Below are 20,962 nucleotides of genomic sequence, written 5' to 3'. Positions count from 1 at the left end.
TATATACCTCCACCTATGTTCTGCCCCTCCCCCACAGATGGTCAAATCCCTGAAGAAGGCTATGGCTCCTGTCCTGAGTGATGTGACTGTGGAGTGGGTTTTCCCTGACACCACTGAGGTCCTGATCTCACCCGTCAGCAACAACTCCCTCTTTCCTGGAGAACGGCTGGTGGGGTATGGCATCGTGTGTGATGCCTCCTTGTACATTTCAAACACAAGCTCTGTAAGTATCCTAAAAATTCCAGTGACTAATGGGGGACCAGACTCATATCCACAAAGTCACACTTAGCTGGAGAGTCTCTGTCCATGACAGTTAGGAGCCAGTTGAAATTAAGTTTTGAGTTGTGAGGCCGAGTTGAAAGGCCATGCACATTCGATCATGGTGATGTTTCTTGGGTAGATGCTGTCATCTCAAAGTGTGGTTCTCAGATCTCCTGCAGTAGAATAACTTGTGGAGTTTCTTTAAAATGCAGAGTCTTCGCTACAACCAATAAGAATCCCTATGGGTAAGGCCAAAGATCTGCATTTTACATAATCTCCCCTAAGAGATTCTGATGCACACTTCAGTTTAAGAACAAAATTCACCCAGATTTCTTCCTCCAAGTGTTCTAATCAGCTATTATCTTCCTAGGTGAGTTGTGTTTTATTTATTTATATGGAAAATTCCCTTTTATATGGTGGCAGAAGTGGGATAAAACTGAGAAACTTCTCGAAAAGAAGGAGATTTCATGGCAAAATGTGGGAGACTTTTGGGAAGTCATTTCCTCATCCATGTTTCCTTTTTACTGAGTTTCTCCACTCACCCCTTAAAGGATTTCCCATCTTATTTTGCTTTTAAGCAGGAACCACATACTTAAGAGTCTAGAGGGACTGAAAAGGTGTGCTGTAAATGAAAGAGACTTGGTGTAAAAATAAAAGGCTCAAATGCCATGATGAATAGATGAATAGCAGTTATCACTGAACTCATAGTTGGAGAGGCAATAAGAAGTGGAGGTCGGGGGAAACATGGCAAAGTAGATAGCATGTGCCCTGACTAAATTGGGCAGCCCCTATTTGGCTCTAACAAACAGCTGGCATGCAGGAATGTGGATGCTTTGTTAAAATTAGAATGTTACTGAAATTTACAGATTTTTTAATGTTACAAAACTTCTTAAAACACTTATTGAGGGTAATGGTTAATGTATTATGGAGAGTGGAGTGTTCTACTCTGAAGACAATATGCTAAACAAAATGTTGGTCAAGTCTTTACATAGTCCAGGCCCTCCTGGAGGGTTGGAAGGTACCAGATCATTAAAAGGTCCTACTACTAGAAGGGACTGAACAACATTATCAAATCCAGCCTCCACTTCTTACCTGTGAGACTGGAAGAGTTTTCTCCTGCCACTCGTAGGGATGTTAGGTAAAAAAATACCCTCATACATTGTTGGTATAAACATGATTTACCACAGAACTATTGGAAAGTAACCTAAAATTAACTAATGAAATTAGGAATACAGAGACCTTTCGACCCAGAAATTCCAATCCTAGACTCTAAGCCAGAGAAATAAAAGTAGCATGATGGATTTATGTCCAATGATATATTGCAGCATTTTTATGGTGGCAAAAATAAATTACTGGGGGGAATGATGTCATCAAGATGGTGGAGTGAGATACTCCAGGGTTCAGTCCTCCCGCAGGGTCTTTAAACAACTAGCAAAAACTGGAAACACCATCTTTTTCAGAGATCTGGAAAACAGTTGAAAGTTGCAAAAATTGGGCAAACGCCAAATCAAGAAAAAGGCAACTTAAAAGTAGTAGGAAAGCCTCATGGTTCCATTACTGGCCCTTCCTCCAACCCTTCCCAGCTCGGTACGGAGCCAACCTATGCTTTCAGTATAAATCCCTGGGCTCAGTTCCAAAGGGAGCAGAGCAATCTCTATGTGCACACTAAGGTGCATATAGGTCTGTGCCAATCTACCTGGTAGCATTAACAAAGACTGAACCAGGTCACTGATCTCTGACTTACTGTCCCAGAGCTTGCCCTTCATGCAGAAGCAGGTTATAGCCAGCTAAATCAGTGTAAGACACAATCAAATGACAGAGGCCTGGGGCAAAGGATACTGGCTTTAAAACATACAATATAGCTCCCAGGAAAGACTATTTCATAGGAAGAAGAGGTGACATTCAGATCCATGCATTGTCTTGCATGCCCAAGACAAAACACTTGCTCAGAAAAGACTGAAGTGGTCCCTGGACCTTCACCTTGAGCTGTTCTTTAGGTTTATTATCAGGAAGGAAAAGCTCTGAGGGAGAGCACCAGCCAACACAAAGCCAATCTAAAAAGACTGTGAGCACAAGCCGTTGAGCTTCTGCCTCCCACATGGGAGGTCCCAGGTTCCAATGCGTCTTGTAACAAAAAACAAAACAAGCAAAAACAAGTGAAAAAAACAACTCAGGGAAGCTGACGTGGCTCAGTGGTTGAGCACTGGCTTCCCACATATAAGGTCCCGGGTTCATTCCCTGCCCCTAATACCTTAAAAAAAAAAAACCGTGAAAGGTGTTTTTTGCTTGGTTGGTTGGTTGTTTTTGCTAGCTCCTGGCACTCAAAGAAACTTCTGTCATATCACTAGCTGGATCCAAATTTAAGAAACAGATACCTCTAGGACTAAATTCTAGAATTTACACAATGAAATGTTAAAATGTACAATGTGCAACAAAAAATTACAAGGCATACAAAGAAATAGGAAATAATGGCCTGTTCAAAGAAACAAAGCAAAACATCAGAAACCATCAATGAAGAAAACCAGACTTTGGATATACCGAAGTTTTTTTTTTAATGGTCCAATATATGCTAAATGAAAACATGGACAAAGAACCAAAGGATATCAGGGAAATGACTGATGAATAAAATGAGAATTTCAATGGAGAAATAGAAATTTTAAAAAAATAAAATAAAAAAGGGAATCAAACAGAAATACTGACGCTGAAGACCACAATAACTGAAATTTTTAAAAATTCCCTAGAGGAAATCAAGAGCAGATTAGAATTAGCAGAAGAATCACTGAACTTGAAGATAAGACAATTTAAATTATTCAGTCTGAGCAGAAAGGAAAAAGAATAAAGAAAAGTGAATTAAGTCTACAAGACTTAATTGAACCTAAGTGAACTCAAAAATGCATATGGGAGTCCCAGAAGAAGTAAGGGAGAAAGGGGCAGAAAGAAATTTGATGAAAGACATAAATATACACATGGAGGGAGCTCAACAAACTCTAATAGCTTTCACCAAAACACCTTACAGCAAAATTGCCAAAATCCAATGACAGACAATTTGGAAAGTAACAAGGGAGAAACAACTTGTCACATACAAGATATCTATGATATATTAACAACAGATTTCTCATCAGAAACCATGGAGGACAGAAGACAGTGGGATGGCATAGTTAAAGATTTTAGAGGAAAAAACACTGTCAACCAAAAATTTTATATCTAGCAAAATTATCTTTCACAAAAGAAGGAGAATGAGTTCATTACAAGATAGCCTGCCCTATTAGAAATGCTTGGGGGAGTCCTTCAGGCTGAAATAAAAGGACAATAGACAGTAATTTAAAGCCATAAGAAGAAATAGGGAATATTGATAAAGATAACTACATAGGAAAAACATAAAATCTAATCTAATCTATTAAACAAATTCAGTAAATGGCAGGATACAAGTAGCATTTCTAAACACCACTGATGAGCAATCTGAGGAAGGAATCAGAAAAAAAAATCCATATGTAATAGCGACTAAAATAATCAAATATTTAGCAATAAACTTAACCAAAGACATAAAGGATCTGTATTCAGAAAACTAGAAAACATTGGAAAAGAAACCAAAGAAGACTTAAATAAATGGAAAGGCATTCCTTGTTCATCGATTGGAAGACTAAATATTATTGAGATAATTCTCCCCACTCTGATTTATAGATTCAACACAAGCCCAATAAAAATCCCAAAAGCCTTTTTTGCAGAAATGGTGAAGCCAAATATCAAATTTATTTGGAAGGTGAAGGAGCCCCAAATACCCACAAATGTCTTTAAAAAGAGGAACGAAGTTAGAGGACTCTCACTTCCTGACTTTAAAGCATATTACCTAGCTACAGTGGTCAAAACATCATGATACTGGCATAAAGATAGAGATTGACCAATGGAACCAGATCAAGGACTCAGAAACAGACCCTCACATCTATGGGCAAGTGATTTTTGACAAGGTTGTCAAGCCCTCCCAGCTGGGCCAGAACAGTCTATTCAACAAATGGTGCTGGGAGAACAGTATATCCATATCCAAAAGAAAGAGGACCCATATCTCATACCTTATTAAAAAAAATAACTGAAAATGGATTAAGGACCCAAATATAAGAGCTAGAAGAAAATGTAGGGAGACATTTTCAAGATCTTATGGTAGGTGGTAGTTTCCTAAACCTTACACCCAAAGCACCAGCAACAAAAGAAAAAATAGATAAATGGGACCTCCTCAAAATTGAACACTTTAGATCTTCAAAAGACTTTGTCAAGAAAATAAAAAAGTAGCTAACTCAATGGGATTAAGAAAGTATTTGACAATCACATATCTGATGATGGTTTAATATCCATGATGTATAAAAAGATACTACAATGCAACAATAAAAGACAAACTACGTGATTTTTTAAAAATGAGCAGGGAGTGAGAATAGCTCAGTGGTTAAGTGCCTGCTTCCCATGTAGGAGGTCCCAGTTTCAATCCCCAGTACCTCCTAAAATTTAAAAAAAAAAAGTAGACAAAAGAGTAAAGAGTTGAATAGACATTTGTCCAAGAAGAAATACAAATGGTGGAGAAAAAGAAAAAGAAAAAATGTTCAGCATCACTAGAAATGCAAACCAAAACAAAATGAGATATCATTTCACACCTATTAGAATGGCCACTATTAAGAAAACCAAAAACAAACAAGTGTTGGAGAGGATGTGGAAAGATAGGAATGTTTATTCACTGTTGATGGGAATGTAGAATGTACAGCCACGATGGAGGCTAGCAGTTCCTAAGAGAGTTGATTATAGACTTCCATGTGACCCAGCAATATAACCAGAAGAACTGAAAGCAGTGACACAGACATCTACACACAGATGTTCATAGTGGCGTTATTTATAATGCCAAAAGATGGACACAACCCAGGTATCCATCAACCAATGAATGGATAAACTGTGGTGTATACACATGATGGAATATTATGCAGCTGTAAGAAGAAATGAAGTTGTGAAGCATAATAACAACATGGATAAAGCTGGAGGACATTGTTGAGTGAAGCAAGCCAGACACAAAAGGACAAATACTGTATGATTGCACTATTGTGAACTAAGTATATTGTATGAACTCATGGAGTTAATAATTAGAATATAGGTCAACAGAAAATAGAATGAAGGTAGTGAATGGAAAGCTTGAGGGTTAATCTGTGCAGAATTAGTTTTTAAAAAGTTTGTGAATCTTTGGAAATGAATAGAAATGGTGAAAACATATCATAGCATTTGTATCTAGCAGAACTATTGCATGGGTATGACAGTGGTTAAAAGGCAAAGTGTATGAACATGTATATTTCTAGATGAAACACTTAAAAATATAATATGAGACTGTATAACATAGTGAAATCTCATGTGAAATGCTAATATAGGTAATATTGCATATATAAGGCTGTTCTTACAAAATATAAATACAAATGAACTAGAGAGACAGAAACAGAATAGCAGCTATGTACAGCAGAGGAAGCATAGAGAGATTGAGAGGTGATGAATTTTTTGTTTGTCTGTTTTTTGTTGTTGTTATTATTATTGGTATAATGAAAATGTTCTAGTGGTTTTTGAAGTGATGAATGCACAATTATGTGATTGTACCAAATACCTTTAATTCTACACTTTGGATGAATTTATGCCTTATTAATACATATCAAAATAGATTTGTTAAGCAAACAAACAAAAAACACCTCCCAACAAAGGAAGTCCAGGACCAGATTGTTTCATTGGTGAATTTTACCAAACATTCAAAAAATAAATAACACCAATCCTATTTAAATGCTTCTAAAAATTGAAAAGAAGGAAATACTTCCAAACTTATTCTAAGAAGCCAGCACCATCCTAATACCAAATCCAGATAAAGATAACTACAAGAAAAGAAAATGACAGACCAATATCCCCTATAAAATAGATACAGCAATTCTCAGCAAACTACTTGCAAACCGAAACCAAAGTATTAGACACCACAACTGTGGTGGCTTGGAGTTATGTACCCCAGAAAAACAAGTTCTGAAACTTATTCTTGTGGGCGTGAACCCTTGTAAATAGAACCTTTTGATGAGGTTACTTCAGTTAATGTTTGGCCCAATTCAGTCGGGAATCTTAATCTTAATCTTAATTGTAATCTTACTACTGGAGTCTTTTATAAGCAAAATGAAATTCAGGTAGAGAGAGAGAAAACCATGGTAAGCAAGAAGCTGGAGGTCAATGGAACCCAGAAGAGAAGGGAGAGAGCAGGAGGGGCCGCCATGTGCATTGCTATATGGTACAGAAGCCAAAGACCAAGGATGACTGGCAGCCAGCCCCAGAATTCCAGTCCTCGGAAAGAAAGCATCCCTTTGATGGTGGCTTGATTTGGACTTTCCCTAGCCTCAAAACCATGAACCAATATATTCCCCTTGTTTAAACCAACCATTGAATGGTATTTGCTTTAGCAACAGGAAAACTAAAACAAGTATCAAAACAATCCCCAAATGAGATTTATCCCATGAATGCGAGAGTGGTTCGACATGGAAAATCAATTTATGTAATATACCACATTAACAGAATGAAGGAGGAAAAAAAATACATGATCATCTCAATTGATGAAGAAAAGACATTTTACCAAACTCAGCACATCTTCTTGGCAAAAACACTTAGAAACCTGGAACAGAAGGAAATTTCCTCAGTATGCTAAAGGACATTTTTTAAAAACCCACAGGTAACATCATATCCAATTGTGTAAGACTGAAAGCTTTCTGCTAAGATCAAGAACAAGAAAAGGATGCCTACATACGCTACTGCTATTCAACATTGTTCTGGAGTTCTAGTCAGAACAAGTAGGCAAGAAAAAGTAAAAGGTACTCAAATTGGAAAAGAAGAAATAAAATGTTCTCTATTCACAGATGACATGACATGATCTTATCTATAGAAAATCCTGAAGAATCTGTAAGAAAGCTACTAGAGCTAATAAACAAGTTCAGCAAAGTAGAGGGGTACAAGACCAACATACAAAACCAGTCACGTCACTATACATTGGCAACAAAAAATCTAAAGAGGAAATCAAGAAAACAATTCCATTTTCCAAAGCAACTAAAAGAATCAAATATTGAGGAATAAATTTAACTAAGAATGTAAGAGACAGAAAACTACAAACATTGCTGAAAGAAATTAAATAAGATCTAAAGAAATGGAAAGACAGTCAGTGTTCATGAAATACTGTTAAGATGTCAATACTACCCAAAATGAGTTACACACCCAACAAAATCACAATCAGAATTCCAAAGCCTTCTTCACTGAAATGGAAAAGTCAATCATCAAGTACATATAGGAGGACAAGGCACCCCAAATAGCCAAAAACATCTGGAAAAAGAACAAAGTTGGAGGACTCACCACTTCCTGATTTCAAACTGTATTACAAACATTCAGTAATCAGAACAGTGTGGTTCTGGCAATAGGACAGACACACAGACCAACAGAACAAAATTGAGAGCACAAAAATAAACCCTTGCATCCATGATCAATTGATTTTGACAAGGGTGCCAAGTCCACTCTGTTGGGAAAAAATTAGTCTCTTCAAGAAATTGTCCTGGGAAAACTGAATTTCCATATGCAAAAGAATGAAAGTAAACCCCTACCTCATACCATATCCAAAAAAAATAAATGAAAGTGAATCAAAGACATAAATAACAGAACAAAGCTATAAAACTCTGTTTTCACTTCCTAGCCTGCTTAAAGCAGATATCATGAAATGGGTTGGCTTAACCAATGGGAATTTATTAGCTTACAGTTTGAGGCCAGGAAAATGTCCAAATCAAGGCATCATCAAGATGATGCTTTCTTCCCAAAGTCCAGCTGCTAGCAATCCTTGAACGTCTGCCACATGGCGAGGCATGTGCAGTGTCTACTGGTTCTCCTCTCTCTTTCTCTCTCTCTCTCTGTCTCCCCCCCCCACCCCCCGCCGACTCCATTTATAAACAACTTCAGTGAGAGTATTAAGAAACATCCTGAATAAGGTAGATCACCTTAACTGAAGTAGACTCATGACGAGGGCCTACTTAAAATGGGTTTATACCACAGGAATGGATTAATTTAAGAGCATGTTTTTCTGGGTTTCACACAGCTTTACCACAAACTCCTAGAAGGAAACAGAGGGAAATATCTTTAAGGCCTTGTATTAGGGAATAAATTCTTGGATTTCACACCAAAAAGCATGAGCAACAAAAGAAAAAAAAAAAAGATAAATTGGACTTCATCGAAATTTTTAAAATGTCAAGCCTCAGAGGCCATTAACAAAAGGAAAAGGCAACCTACAGAAAATATTGGAAACCATATATTTTTAAGGGTTTAGTATTCAGAATATTAAAAAAAAAACAAACCTACAACTCAGTGATAAAAGGACAAACAATCCAATTTTCAAAATTGGCCAAGAACTTGAATAGACATTTCTCCAAAAATATACAAATGACCAATAAGCACATGAAAAAATGCTCACATCATTAGCTATTAGGGAAATGCAAATCAAAACCACAATGAGATACCTCTTCATACCCATTGAAATGGCTATTATTAAAAAAGAAAAAAAAACCCAAAATAGTAAGTGTTGGCAAGTATGTGGAGAAAGTAAAAAACTCAGACATTGTTGATAGCAATGTAAAAAGATGCAGCCACTGTGGAAAACATTTTGATGGTTCCTCAGAAAGTTAAGCATAGAATTACTGCATGACCTGGCAAACCCACTTCTAGGTATATATCCCCAAAAGAATTGAAAGCAAGGACTTGGACAGATGTTTGTACACCAATGTTCAAAGCAGCATTATTCACAATAGCCAAAAGGTGGACATAACCCAAGTGCCCATAACTGGAAGAATGGATAAACAAAATGTGGTATATATACACAATGGATATCTTTCAGTCATAAAAGTTGTGATGCACACTACAACATGAATCTAAACACATCATGTTGAGTGAAATAAGTCAAACACAAAAGGACAACTCCTGTATGACCTCCCTCCTATGAAATAACTAGAATATGCAAATTCATAGAGACAGAAAATAGATTAAGGTTATTGGGGTGGGATTAGGGTGGAGAATAGGGAGTTAATACATAATAGATGGCTACAGAGATTTTGTTTGGGGTGATGGAAAAAATTGGGTGATGGATGGTGGTGATGGTACCACAACATTGTAAATGTAATTGATGCCACTAAATCATATACTTAAAATGGCTAAAATGGGAAATCATTACATATATAAAAAATAAATAAAATTTTTAAAAAATAAATGGCAGGAAGCGGATGCAGCTCAAGTGATTGAACTCCCACCAACCACATGAGAGGTCAATGTTTTGGTTCTTGGTACCTCCTAAAGAAGACAGTGAGGTGGTGTGATGGGCAGGCACAGCAAGCTGACACAACAAGATGATGCAACAAGAGACACAAGAAGAAAAACATAATGAGAGACACAACAAAGCAGGGAGCAGATATTCCTGGTGCCTCCTAAAGAAGATGAGCAAGACAGTGAACTGACACAACGGGTAGGCATGGCAAGCTGACACAACAAGATGGCACAACAAGAAACACAAGAGAAAAAGCATATTGAGAGACACAGCAAAGCAAGGAATGGAGGAGACTCAAGTGATTAGGCACTTCCCTCCCACATCAGAGGTCCCGGTTCAGTTCCTGGTGCCTCGTACAGAAATGAAGAAGAACAGACACAGCAAGTGCAAACAATGAGGCGGGTGGGAGAAATAAATAAGTCCTTTTAAAAAATAATAAATGGCTACAGTTTGAAATTATTTCAAAATAAAAAGTTTAAAAAAATAAAAATAAAAATATATAGCCATAAAGTGAATGCTGAACTATAGAGTAGAGCAAATACTGTGAAGTCAGATGTTTTAAAAAATGATGTGAAAAAACAATGCAGGATTTCCAAAATGTTTTAAGTGTAAAATTCAAGATACTAATAAATGTAAATAATAACCAGTGTTAATAAAGCAAAAATAATGACCAAAGCCCTTTTGTTTTATAGATATGTGTGTGTGTGTGTGTGTGTGTATATATATATATATATATACACACACACATATATCATATCAATAGGTGTTTAATTTTGTTAATTTCGGTTATTTGTTTGGGGACAGGAGTGACATTTATAATTACATTTTTTAAATGTTAAGGAAAGAAGTCAACAATTTAAAAATAAATAAAAATAAAAGCAACATAAATAACATATGAAAAGATAATTCCATTCACCATCTCTTAAACAGAAGTCTCCCTAAATCCCACAAATGAACAAAAACTTTTCCTATCATTCTGGTTCTTCAGAAATGGAACTCCCTCCACCTCTTCTTACACCCTGTTGGGGACTGACTCATGTCCCTGCAAAAGACATGTTCAGGTCCCCACCCCTGATCCCATGGCCATGAACCCCTTAGTATATAGGACCTCTGAAGATGTTATCCATTAAGTGTGCCCAAACTGCATAAGGTGGGTTTTAATCCAAGATGGTTGAAATCCTTACAAGCAAAGGAAATTGAACATGGAAAGGAAGCCACGGGAGGACAAGAGGAACAACCAGAAGCTGGAAGTCAAAGGAACCCAGAAGAGAAAGAAGAAGATGCTGCCATGTGCATTGCCCTGTAACGGAAAGCCAAGGAACCCCCAAGATTGCCAGACAGACAGAAGACACCATCCCAGGAGGAAGCAAGCCTTCTAGCCTCCTAAACCGTGAGCCCAGTAAATTCCTGTTTTAAGCCAATCCATTGTATGGTATTTGTTTTAGCATCTGGGAAACAAAAAATACACCCCTTGCTGCTCCCTGGAAGCCCTTCTTGACACACCTGGCCTCACCCCCAGCCCCTTCTCTCTCCCTACCTCCAGGACAAAAAGCCAAGGTACAGCATGCTGCACTCTCAGGAGTCCAGCAGCTCCATCTTCCACCACTCACAGGATGAAGAGCCCAGCCCAGACAGCGGAGACTGTGCTAAGAACTTGGGGGCACCTTTGAACCTGGGGAAGACCCAAGATGCCCGGCCATCCAGCGGAGACTCGTCCACCAACCCGGGTTAGCCTTTTGCTCTCTAGACCCTGTTCCCCTCCCCACAGAAACCACAATGATTGTTCCCTTTTATTGAGAAATGACTAAGCACTTTCTAAAAACAATCTCTTGAATAATAAGCAGCTGCTGAGGTGGATCTTATTATATCCATTTTACAGATCAGGAAACTGAGATGTGCAAAATTTAATCAACTTGGCTAAACTCACAGAGGTAGAAAGAGGTAGAGCCCAGGTAAAGATTCTAGAGATGACTGATTCCAAAGCCTCTTTTTTCAGTTTCCAATCAAAATGTGCTTATTGATCTCCTACTAATGCTGAGTACTGAGTGTAGAGTGGGAAGCCAAGATGATCAAGCATGGATGGCCCCAGACCCCAGGAGCTCAGGATTGGCCTTGACTCTGATAGAAAGAAGAATGACAGGGGCCCCAGGAAAATTTAACAAACCATGGGGGTCCTAGGGAAAGGAAGGCACATCTGGTAGAGGAGACCAACAAAGTCTTAATGAAGAGACTGGCCCTTAGAAGAAGGAAGGGAGAAGAGATTCCAGTCTACAGAACCTCAGGTGGTTACTGAGCAAAGGTATGAAGGTGTGGCACCTAGAAGGCGCATACACACTTTGTTATTTATCTAGTTTGTCTGGAGTATACAGTATTAGAAAAGGGGGACAGAATGGGGAGTATTGGAAAGATAGATTTGGGCCAGATCAGGCAAGCTTTGAATGCCAAGTGAGATACCTGCACCTCACTTGCCTATTTTAGTAGGCAAGCAGTGGAGATCCCAGGAAGTTTCCAAGTAATAAACAGACCACTCCCTCTCTCTTTCCCTCCTCTCCTCCAACCTGATGGCTTCTGTCACCACTACCACCCCAGGTCTGGACATTTCCCAGCGATGGCTAGCATACAGCACCAACCAAATCACCAACGGCAAGCCCTCGCCAAGAGCCCCCATGGCCAGCAACCCCACAGTGGCTGCCAGACGATACCCACTGCAGAAAGTCAAGCTGCAGGACCTCACCAACCAGATCAGCCAGGAGACCCAGCAGTGGCAGATTGATTTGCAGGTACCTGAGCTGGGCAGATTAGGGGGCAGCTGGGGGAGGCTATAGGCAGGTGACAGCTGTAGCTCTTCCTCCAACCACAATCACAGAACCTGTCCACAACTTTCATTGCAAAGTGATTCACTCCCTTCTCCCTTTTCTGGACCCTCACCTGCTTGATCCCCCATGATTCCGCCCTAATCATGATACCATCAGTCAACGAGGCCCCCATTCCCTGCACTCAGCACTTCCTAGTTAGCAAAGAGCATCCCCATTGACCTCCTCACTTGATTTTACCACACCCATGGGAGAAAAAGCAGTGTGGGGGCTAGCCACCCCCACTTGTACAGGTATGGAGATTGAGGGCCAGAGAGGTAAAGCAACTTATCCAGGGTCACGCAGCCCATGAGAGGATTGCAGCCCAGGTCTTTCTGCCGTCAAAGCCCTCGCTTTACCCCAGCATGACACCATTCCTCCTACAAATCCCAGGGCTTGTTCATTCACCCAGAGCGGAGGTCATTTGAGAAAGCCAGAGCAGAAACAGTCACTCGCTGTCCTGCTAGACCAGTGTCTCCCAACCCTCACACTATTGACATAATTGGGAGGGAGGCTGTCCTTGGCATTATGTGATGTTTAGCAGCATTGGTGACCTCTACTTACTTGATGCCATTTAGGTGGTGACAATGTCCCCTGGAGGGCAAAATCACCTCTGGTGGAGAACCATTGTCCTAAACCAAATTGCAGTTTGGTGTCATCTGCAGGTCTTTTCCTCCATGGAGATTCATCTTTGAGAATCTGTGGTTCCATCAAAAGTGCCTTTGCAGTCTCCCCTCTGGATGCCTCTCCCCCAGCCCCATGCCTAATGGCCATCTCCATCACCCCCCCCCCATATACACATATGGCCTTAAGCTCTGCAAGGGCAGGGACATTACCACCTTGTCCCTGGGAGTGCTGTGCATGAGCCAGCAACCACTTGATGCAGTGGGAAAACTGGATCTAGAGTTAGGCAGACCCTGCTCCTCAAGTACATTACCTAACCTCTCTGAGCCCTAGCTGCTTCACCTATGAAATAGGGAGGAAACCTTGTGTAGATGATTCAGCTAGCATCCATCAACAGATATTTATTGGGAGCACTGTCTCAGGCATTGGCTGCCAAGAGATAAAGTGCCTGGCGCAGCACCTGGCACAGAGTGGAGGTCCTACAGATGGCTCCCCTATCTTGGTGAGAGCTCTGGGGAGGTTGGCTTCTCTTCTCTCCGGCTTGCTTCTTAGCTCTTCTGGCCCATCTTTCCTTATCTCACCCCCATCCGCTGCCTGGCTCCTTCTCCATCTCTCTGATTTTCCCACAAGCACACACATACACACATGTACACACTTGCTGCAGCTTCTGGCAGGGTAAACGGCTGGATCTTGGGCTAATCTGTTGCCATGGAAGCTGTAGCAAAGCTTCTTTCTGTCTCTTCTCTGACCCAGTGTGGTGGGAATGGTAGGGCAAGGGTGGGGGGAATCCCAGTCTCCATGGGAGTGTGGGAAACCCCTGGGATCCCCTGGGACCCAGCAGCCATAGCTGGAGAATATCAGACCCGATCTTCTCCCACAACCTTGTACCTGGACCTCAGGCCAGAGGAGACAGGTAGGAGGGTCTCAGTCCCTGCCCCCAAGGAGCTCCCAACTAATGGAAAGGCCCAATCCTCCTTCGAATTAATACTCAGTAGAGATGAAAAAGCCCCCAAGACGAACTATTGACCTAAAAAATTGAAAGGCAGTTTCTCTGTTATGCCTAGTGAGTGCCTTTGTTCCCCCGTTCCCTCCCCCTACCAGGGGATGTAGGTGTTCCCAGAGGCACTAAACTCATTTTAAATTAATATTCCTTAATTACAAAAATAATACATAGAGTCTGAAAGAAAAACCCTCAAACAGTTCAGTTGGGTACAAAATAAAAAGTAAAAATGCCCCTCCCCAGGTACCCAGATCCACTTGATTTTAAGTGTTTCCTTCCAGAAATATTACACACACAAACACATACACATATTTATAATAATCATGTATACAAGTTGCTGTCCAATTTACTTTTTAAAATATCTTTTTAATTCACTTTCTCTTTACATACAGTAAAATTACTATTTTGGTGAACACTCCTATGGGTTTGTCAACAGTGCATAGTCACCTAGCCATTACCACAATCAAGACACAAAACATTTGCAATTTACTTTTTGTCATTTAGAAATATTTTATTGCAGTATATCATTTCATACATTAACCTAGATAACTAATAAATTTATAGTAAAAGTTGTGAATTTACAAAACAATTATGCATCTCATCCTAGAGGGCTCCATACATCACCCCACCACCATCACCTTGCATTGTTGTGAAACTTTTACAAACTATGAAAGAGCATCATCAAAATATTACTACCAACTATCTTACATTTGATGTATTTTTCCCTAACCAACCCAATTAGTAACACACTGAATTAGTATTATATATTTGTTATAGTTCATGAGAGAACATTTTCATATTTGTTCTGTTAACCACAGTTCATCTTCCACCACAGGACTCACTGTATTACACAGTCCCATGCTTTGAACAATCCATTCCAAGGGTACACTCGGTGGCTTTCATTTTCATCACAGAGTTGTGCTGCCATCATCTCAGTCAATTTTAGAGTGCTTTTATTACTCAAAAAGGAAAATTCCCATGCCCCCTTATATTCCCCTAATGTCCCTTAGAATTGATATATCATCATCTTTGCCATTGTTGCAAAAATATTACAATATTACTGTTAAGTATTGCCCATAAGTTACATTAGTTGTAATTTTCCCTGTATATCACTGTGTCCTTAACATTAAGAAGAACATTCTTTTATTTATACAATTAATCACAATCTTTATCCACCACCAAAATCACTGTTATACAGTCCCTAGATTATTGTCAAGCTTCCTTTCAATTGAAATTTATGTCCACAAACTACCCCTTTCAGCCACAATCACATTTATAAATCAGCAGTGGTAGTTATACTCATTATAATGTATTAGCATCAACTCTATTCATTTCCACACTTTTATAATAGGCCTTATTAAAAAGTCTACATACAGTAAGCATCAGCTCCTGTTCTCAACTCACATTCTATTCCTAGTAAACCTTTACTCTAGAGTTCATTTACTCATTGTACTTAGTTAATATTGGTCAGACCATACAATATTTGTCCTTTTGTGCCTGGCTTATTTCACTCAACATAACGTCCTCAAGATCCATCCATGTTGTCATATGCACCTCAATTTCATTTCTTCTTTCAGATGAACACTATTGCATTGTATGTACATATCACATTTTGTTTATCCATTCATTGGTTTATGGACATTTGGGCTGGTTCCATATTTTAGCAATTGTGAATATGCTGCTATGAACATTGGTGTGCCAATGTTAGTTTGCATCCTTGCCTTCAGTTCTTCTGAATATATTCCTAGTAATGGGATTGTTGGATCTATACTCAGCTTCTTGAGGTACCACCAAACTGTCTTCCACAGAGGCTACACCATTCTACATTCCCACCAACAGTGAAAGAGTGTTCCTATTTCTCCACATCCTCTCTAGCACTTATAGTTTTCTGTTTTGTTTTGTTTTTTTATGGCCATTCTATAAGGTATGAAATGGTATCTCATTATAGTTTTGATCTGCATTTCCCTAATAGCTAGTGATGTCAAACTTACTTTCATGTGCTTTTTGGTCATTTGCATTTTCCTTGGAAAAATGTCTATTCAAGTCTTTTGCAACCCATTTTTCAAGTTTTGTCTTTTAATTGTTGAGTAGTATGATCCCTTATATAACATGGATATCAAATCCTTACAAGATATGTGATTTCCAAATATTTTCTCCCATTGAGTCAGTTGTCTTCTTACTTTCTTGACAAAGTCTTTTGAAAATCAACTGTTTAGTTTTGAGGAAGTCCAATTTTTCTACTTTTTCTTTTGTTGCTGATGCTTTGAGAATAAGGCCTAAGAAACTACCGCCTACCACAAGATCTTTTTTTTTTTTTAGATTTATTTATTTCTCTCTCTTCCCTTCCCTGCCCCCTCAGTTATCTGCTCTCTCTGTCCATTCGCTGTGTATTCTTCTGTGTCCGTGTGTATTCTTGTCAGTGGCACCAGGAATCTGTGTCTCTTTCTGTTGTGTCATCTTGCTGCGTCAGCTTTCCGTGTGTGCAGCGCCACTCGTGGGCAGCCTGTACTTTTTTTGTGCGGGGCGGCTCTCCTTACGGGGCGCACTCCTTGCACATGGGGCTCCCCTACACCGGGGACATCCCTGCACGGCAGGGCACTCCTTGCGCGCATCAGCACTGCACATGGGCCAGCTCACCACATGGGTCAGGAGGCCCTGAGTTTGAACCCTGGACTTCCTGTGTGGTAGGCGGATGCTCAATCCATTGAGTCAAATCTGCTTCCCTACCACAAAATCTTGAAAATGTCTCCCTACATTTTTTCCTAGGAGATTTATGGTTATAGCTTTTATATTTAGGTCCTTGAACCATTTTCAGTTAATTTTTGTATATGGTGTGAGATACAGGCCTGTTTCTTCCTTTTGGATATGGACATCCAGTTCTCCCAGCTGGAAGGGCTTGACAGCCTTGTCAGAAATCACTTGACTGTAGATGTGAAGATCTATTTCTGAGTTCTTGATTTGGTTCCATTGGTCAATCTGTCTATCTTTATGCCAGTACCATGCTGTTTTGACCACTGTAGCTAAGTAACATGCTTTAAAGTCAGAAAGTGAGAGTCCTCCAACTTCGTTCCTCTTTTTAAAGACATTTGTGGGTATTTGGGGCTCCTTCACCTTCCAAATAAGTTGGATAATTGGCTTCACCATTTCTGCAAAAAAGGCTTTGGGGATTTTTATTTTATTTTAAATCTGTAAATCAGTGTGGGGAGAATTATCTCAACAATATTCAGTCTTCCAATCCATGAACAAGGAATGCCCTTCCATTTATTTAGGTCTTCTTTGGTTTCTTTTAGCAATGTTTTGTAGTTTTCTGAATACAGGTCCCTTATGCCCTTGGTTAAGTTTATTGCTAAATATTTCATTATTTTAGTCACTATTATAAATGAAATTTTTCTTCTGACTTCCTTTTCAGATTGCTCATCAGTTGTATATAGTAATGCTACTAATTTTTCTGTATTAATCTTGCATCCAACCACTTTGCTGAACTTGTCTATTAGTTCCAGTAGATTTGTTGTCGATTTTGGGATTTTCTAGATATAGGATCATATCAGTGAATAGCAAAAGTTTTACTTCTTCCTTTCCTATTTAAAAGTAAATAAAATTTTATTTATAAATAAAACTTATTTAAAAAGAAGTTTGCTCTCAGACATCATCCCATATTGATATGAAGAAATCAGCCTCCCTCTTTTCAGGGTTGTGCGGTATTCCATTGCATGGATGTATCCATACTTTATTACCAGCCCCTATGGAAAGACATTTAGATAGTTTCCACATTTTCACTTTTATGAACAATACTGCAACAAATATACTTGCACATAGATCTTTATATCCTCATGGGAGTATTTCTGCAGGATTAAATTCCTAAAAGTGGAATTGCTGGATTAAAGGGATGTGTACATTTTCAACCTTGCTAAAAAGTGCATTGCTAAACTGTCCTCCCTGCTTACGCTCCCAGCAACAGTGCAGAGACCCCGTCCCACCTTTGGTCACACTGGACATCATCAGACTTTTAAATATTTGTCAAGTTACAAGATGAAATTTTTAAATGGTAACTTGTTTTAATTTACAATGCTCTGGTTTTTTCATGGGTTTATTGGATACTTTTGATATGAACTGCCTGCAAAGACCCTTATCCTTTTACTCTATTGAGTGTCTGCTTTCTCTCAGTGATTTATAAGAGAATTTTCTTGAAAATGATCTTTGTCATTGTATTAGTCAGGCAAAGGGGTGATGCAAAGTACCTGAAATCTGTTGGCATTTATAAAGGGTACTTATTTGGGGTAGAAGCTTACAGTCACAAGGCCATAAAGCATAAGTTACTTCCCTCACCAAAGTCTGTTGCCACCTGTTGGAGCAAGATGGCTGCGACATTCTGCCTTCTGCTTCCTCTTAAGGCTCCATGGTCCCAGCTTCTTCCAATATCAGCTGTAGAGCTCAGCTGCTCTCCTCTCGCCATAAGGTCAGCTGTAAACTCTCAGGCAAAACGGCTCATCTCTCTTCCCGGGGCCTCTGCCTTGTCTAACAGAACCTTCTCTCTTTCCTCACGTATCTAGTTCTCCTGGGCATTTACTTCCTGGGCTCCAGGATCAAAACACCAACTCTCTTCCCTGCCGTGTAGTTTTCTCTGTCCTGCTGACATGGCCCAATCAAAGCCCTAATCATAATTTAATCACGCTCAGGAACAGACCAGTTTACAAACATAATCCAATATTTATTTTTGGAATTCATAAACAATGCCAAACTGCCACAATCATACATGTTGCAAATATATTTTCCAGTTTATCACTTGCCTTTTTTTTTGTACCAGCCCAAGAACAGACAGATTAAAACAAAACAGAACAGAAAGTCCAGAAATAAAATCAAATGTGCATGAGAGCATGGTCAGGAGAGAAATGGGGAACTGATAAACATAGGGACTCACTGGATGGACTGTGTTCAGTAAACAGTGTTCAGTAAAATGGAGATTGTGTCATTTGGAAAATCAAGTAAAAAGCTGGTTCTGATCTTCCACCAAAATATATTTCATGTGAATCAAAGATTTAGATTTAAACATATAAACAAAAACGAAATCCCAAAAATTCTAGAATTTTTTTTTGAGTGAGGAAGAACTTTCTAAGCATATGAGGAGACATAAGGAAAAAGGTTGATAATTTTAACTACACACCCAAGTTTTAAATTTTATGCCAAAGAAACGAAAAAGCCAGATTAGAATTGGCCATGGCGGACGGTTTTCCAGTTTTCTGTGCTCTGGAGTTTACCTGTGGTGTCCCTCGGCGTCCCTGAGACTGGGGGGATGGGAGGCTGTGACGCCCAGGGAAAGAGCTGTGGGGGGAAGGGGGCCCAGCCACCCGGGGGCTCAGCCTCCTCTTCCTCCTCTTGCACCCCTAGCCCTTGCTGAACAACTGCCAGGACCTGAGCCAGGGCCTCAAACTCCGAGGCCCAGGGGCCCGCAGGCCCTCTCTGCTGCCCCAAGGCTGCCATCCCTTCCCACCCTCAGGCCAGGAGCCGCAGGCCTGGAGCCTCCTGAGAGAGCCGCATCCTGGGTCCAGCCTAAAGCCTGCAGCAGACAGCCGCAGCCCGGGGGACCCACGTAAGTGCCTGCAAGGTCCGGGAGCCGACTGAGAACACGGAGAAGCCTTGGCTGTGGCCCGGGTGCAGGCGACAGGCCCAGAGCGTCTCCAGTGCCAGTTTCCTTGGAGGACCGCCGTGGCCCCTCCTCACTGATGACCTCATCCACCCCCCTCTTTCCGGATCAATTTGGCCCTAGGGCTGCATGTGAGACTCAAAGTCACCCCTGCGGCTGCATTCTGTGTACCTGAGCTCAGTGTCCCCATCCCACCCTGCCTGGCCCCTCCAGGGACTGGCTTCCAGGGTGGTGGGTCTCCCTCTCTGGGTACAACGCCATGCCAGCTCAGCTGTCCTGGAGTTGTCGGGTGCCTGGGCTGGGGGTGGGAGGAAGGCGTGTTCTTGGTAGGGGTGTCTGCATCCTGGGGAGGCATGATGTCCCCTGAGGGCTGGCCGTCTGTCCAGCTCACACCGGTCCCTCCACCCGCAGAGCCTTCCCAGCGCTCCCCCTTCACCTTCGAGACCCACACGTCGTCGGACTGGGAGCGCCTGGCCGAGCCCGAGGAGCGGGCCAGCCGCGGCCGCCCCGCCGCCCCGGGCGCCGTGCTGGGCAAGGCCGTGGTCAGAGGCCTGCGCGGCAGCCAGCGCCTGCAGTGGGAGGTGAGCTTCGAGCTGGGGGCCCCCGGCCCGGCCCGGGGCGGCGCGTGCGACGCCGACCTGTGGAGCGAGACCTTCCACCACCTGGCGGCGCGCGCCATCATCCGGGACTTCGAGCAGCTGGCGGAGCGCGAGGACGAGCGGGAGCAAGGTGGGCACCGCGACCCGCGCCCTCCAGCACCCACAGAGCCCCGAGCTGGAGCCCCCTCCCCGCCTGGCTCCATCCTCACCCCCAGCCCCCTGCTTCCTGGACCCGCCCCCCGCCACCCGCCACCCCCCGCCACCATTGTTGGCACCGCGGCTCCTCCCCTCCCCCACCCCAGGACCCGCCCTCTCCTCCCCTCCCCCACCCCAGGACCCACCCTCTCCTCCCCTCCCCCACCCCAGGACCCGCCCTCTCCTCCCCTCCCCCACCCCAGGACCCGCCCTCTCCTCTCCCTCCTCCCCCTCCCGCGGGTCTCCTTGCCCTCCCGTCCCAGGGCTCCTCCCCTGCAGCGCCTCCTGTAGGGACGCGGGGGAGAGCATGCTCCGGCTCTAGGCTCTGAGACAGCAATCGAGACAACCCGAGTCCACGTGCCGGCTCCTCTGAGACGCTCCTCCCCGCACCGAACCCCCCTCAGCGTGTGGGTCCACTCGCCCACCCGCTTGCTCCTGTATTTATTGCCCAGGGGTGGA

The 20,962-nt window shown here is 41.7% G+C and overlaps 1 protein-coding gene across 3 annotated transcripts in view; it reads left to right on the top strand.

Annotated features, from left to right (window-relative positions):
* Nucleotides 1-20,962, top strand: part of VWA5B1 (von Willebrand factor A domain containing 5B1) — a 72,566-nt gene that overhangs the window by 37,132 nt on the left and 14,472 nt on the right. For all 3 annotated transcript variants that reach the window (XM_058304242.2, XM_058304243.2, XM_058304244.2), the window contains 5 exons: nt 38-223; nt 11,136-11,319; nt 12,182-12,372; nt 19,454-19,655; nt 20,121-20,438. In XM_058304242.2, coding sequence (XP_058160225.1) covers nt 38-223; nt 11,136-11,319; nt 12,182-12,372; nt 19,454-19,655; nt 20,121-20,438 — 1,081 coding nt within the window. The remainder of the gene's footprint in view (nt 1-37; nt 224-11,135; nt 11,320-12,181; nt 12,373-19,453; nt 19,656-20,120; nt 20,439-20,962) is intronic.

Source organism: Dasypus novemcinctus, chromosome 9 (assembly GCF_030445035.2).
Source record: "Dasypus novemcinctus isolate mDasNov1 chromosome 9, mDasNov1.1.hap2, whole genome shotgun sequence".
In the NCBI taxonomy this organism is placed as follows: Eukaryota; Metazoa; Chordata; class Mammalia; order Cingulata; family Dasypodidae; genus Dasypus; species Dasypus novemcinctus.
The sequence above is the reverse complement of the archived record's forward strand: the minus strand, read 5'-3'. Positions and strand labels throughout refer to the sequence as shown.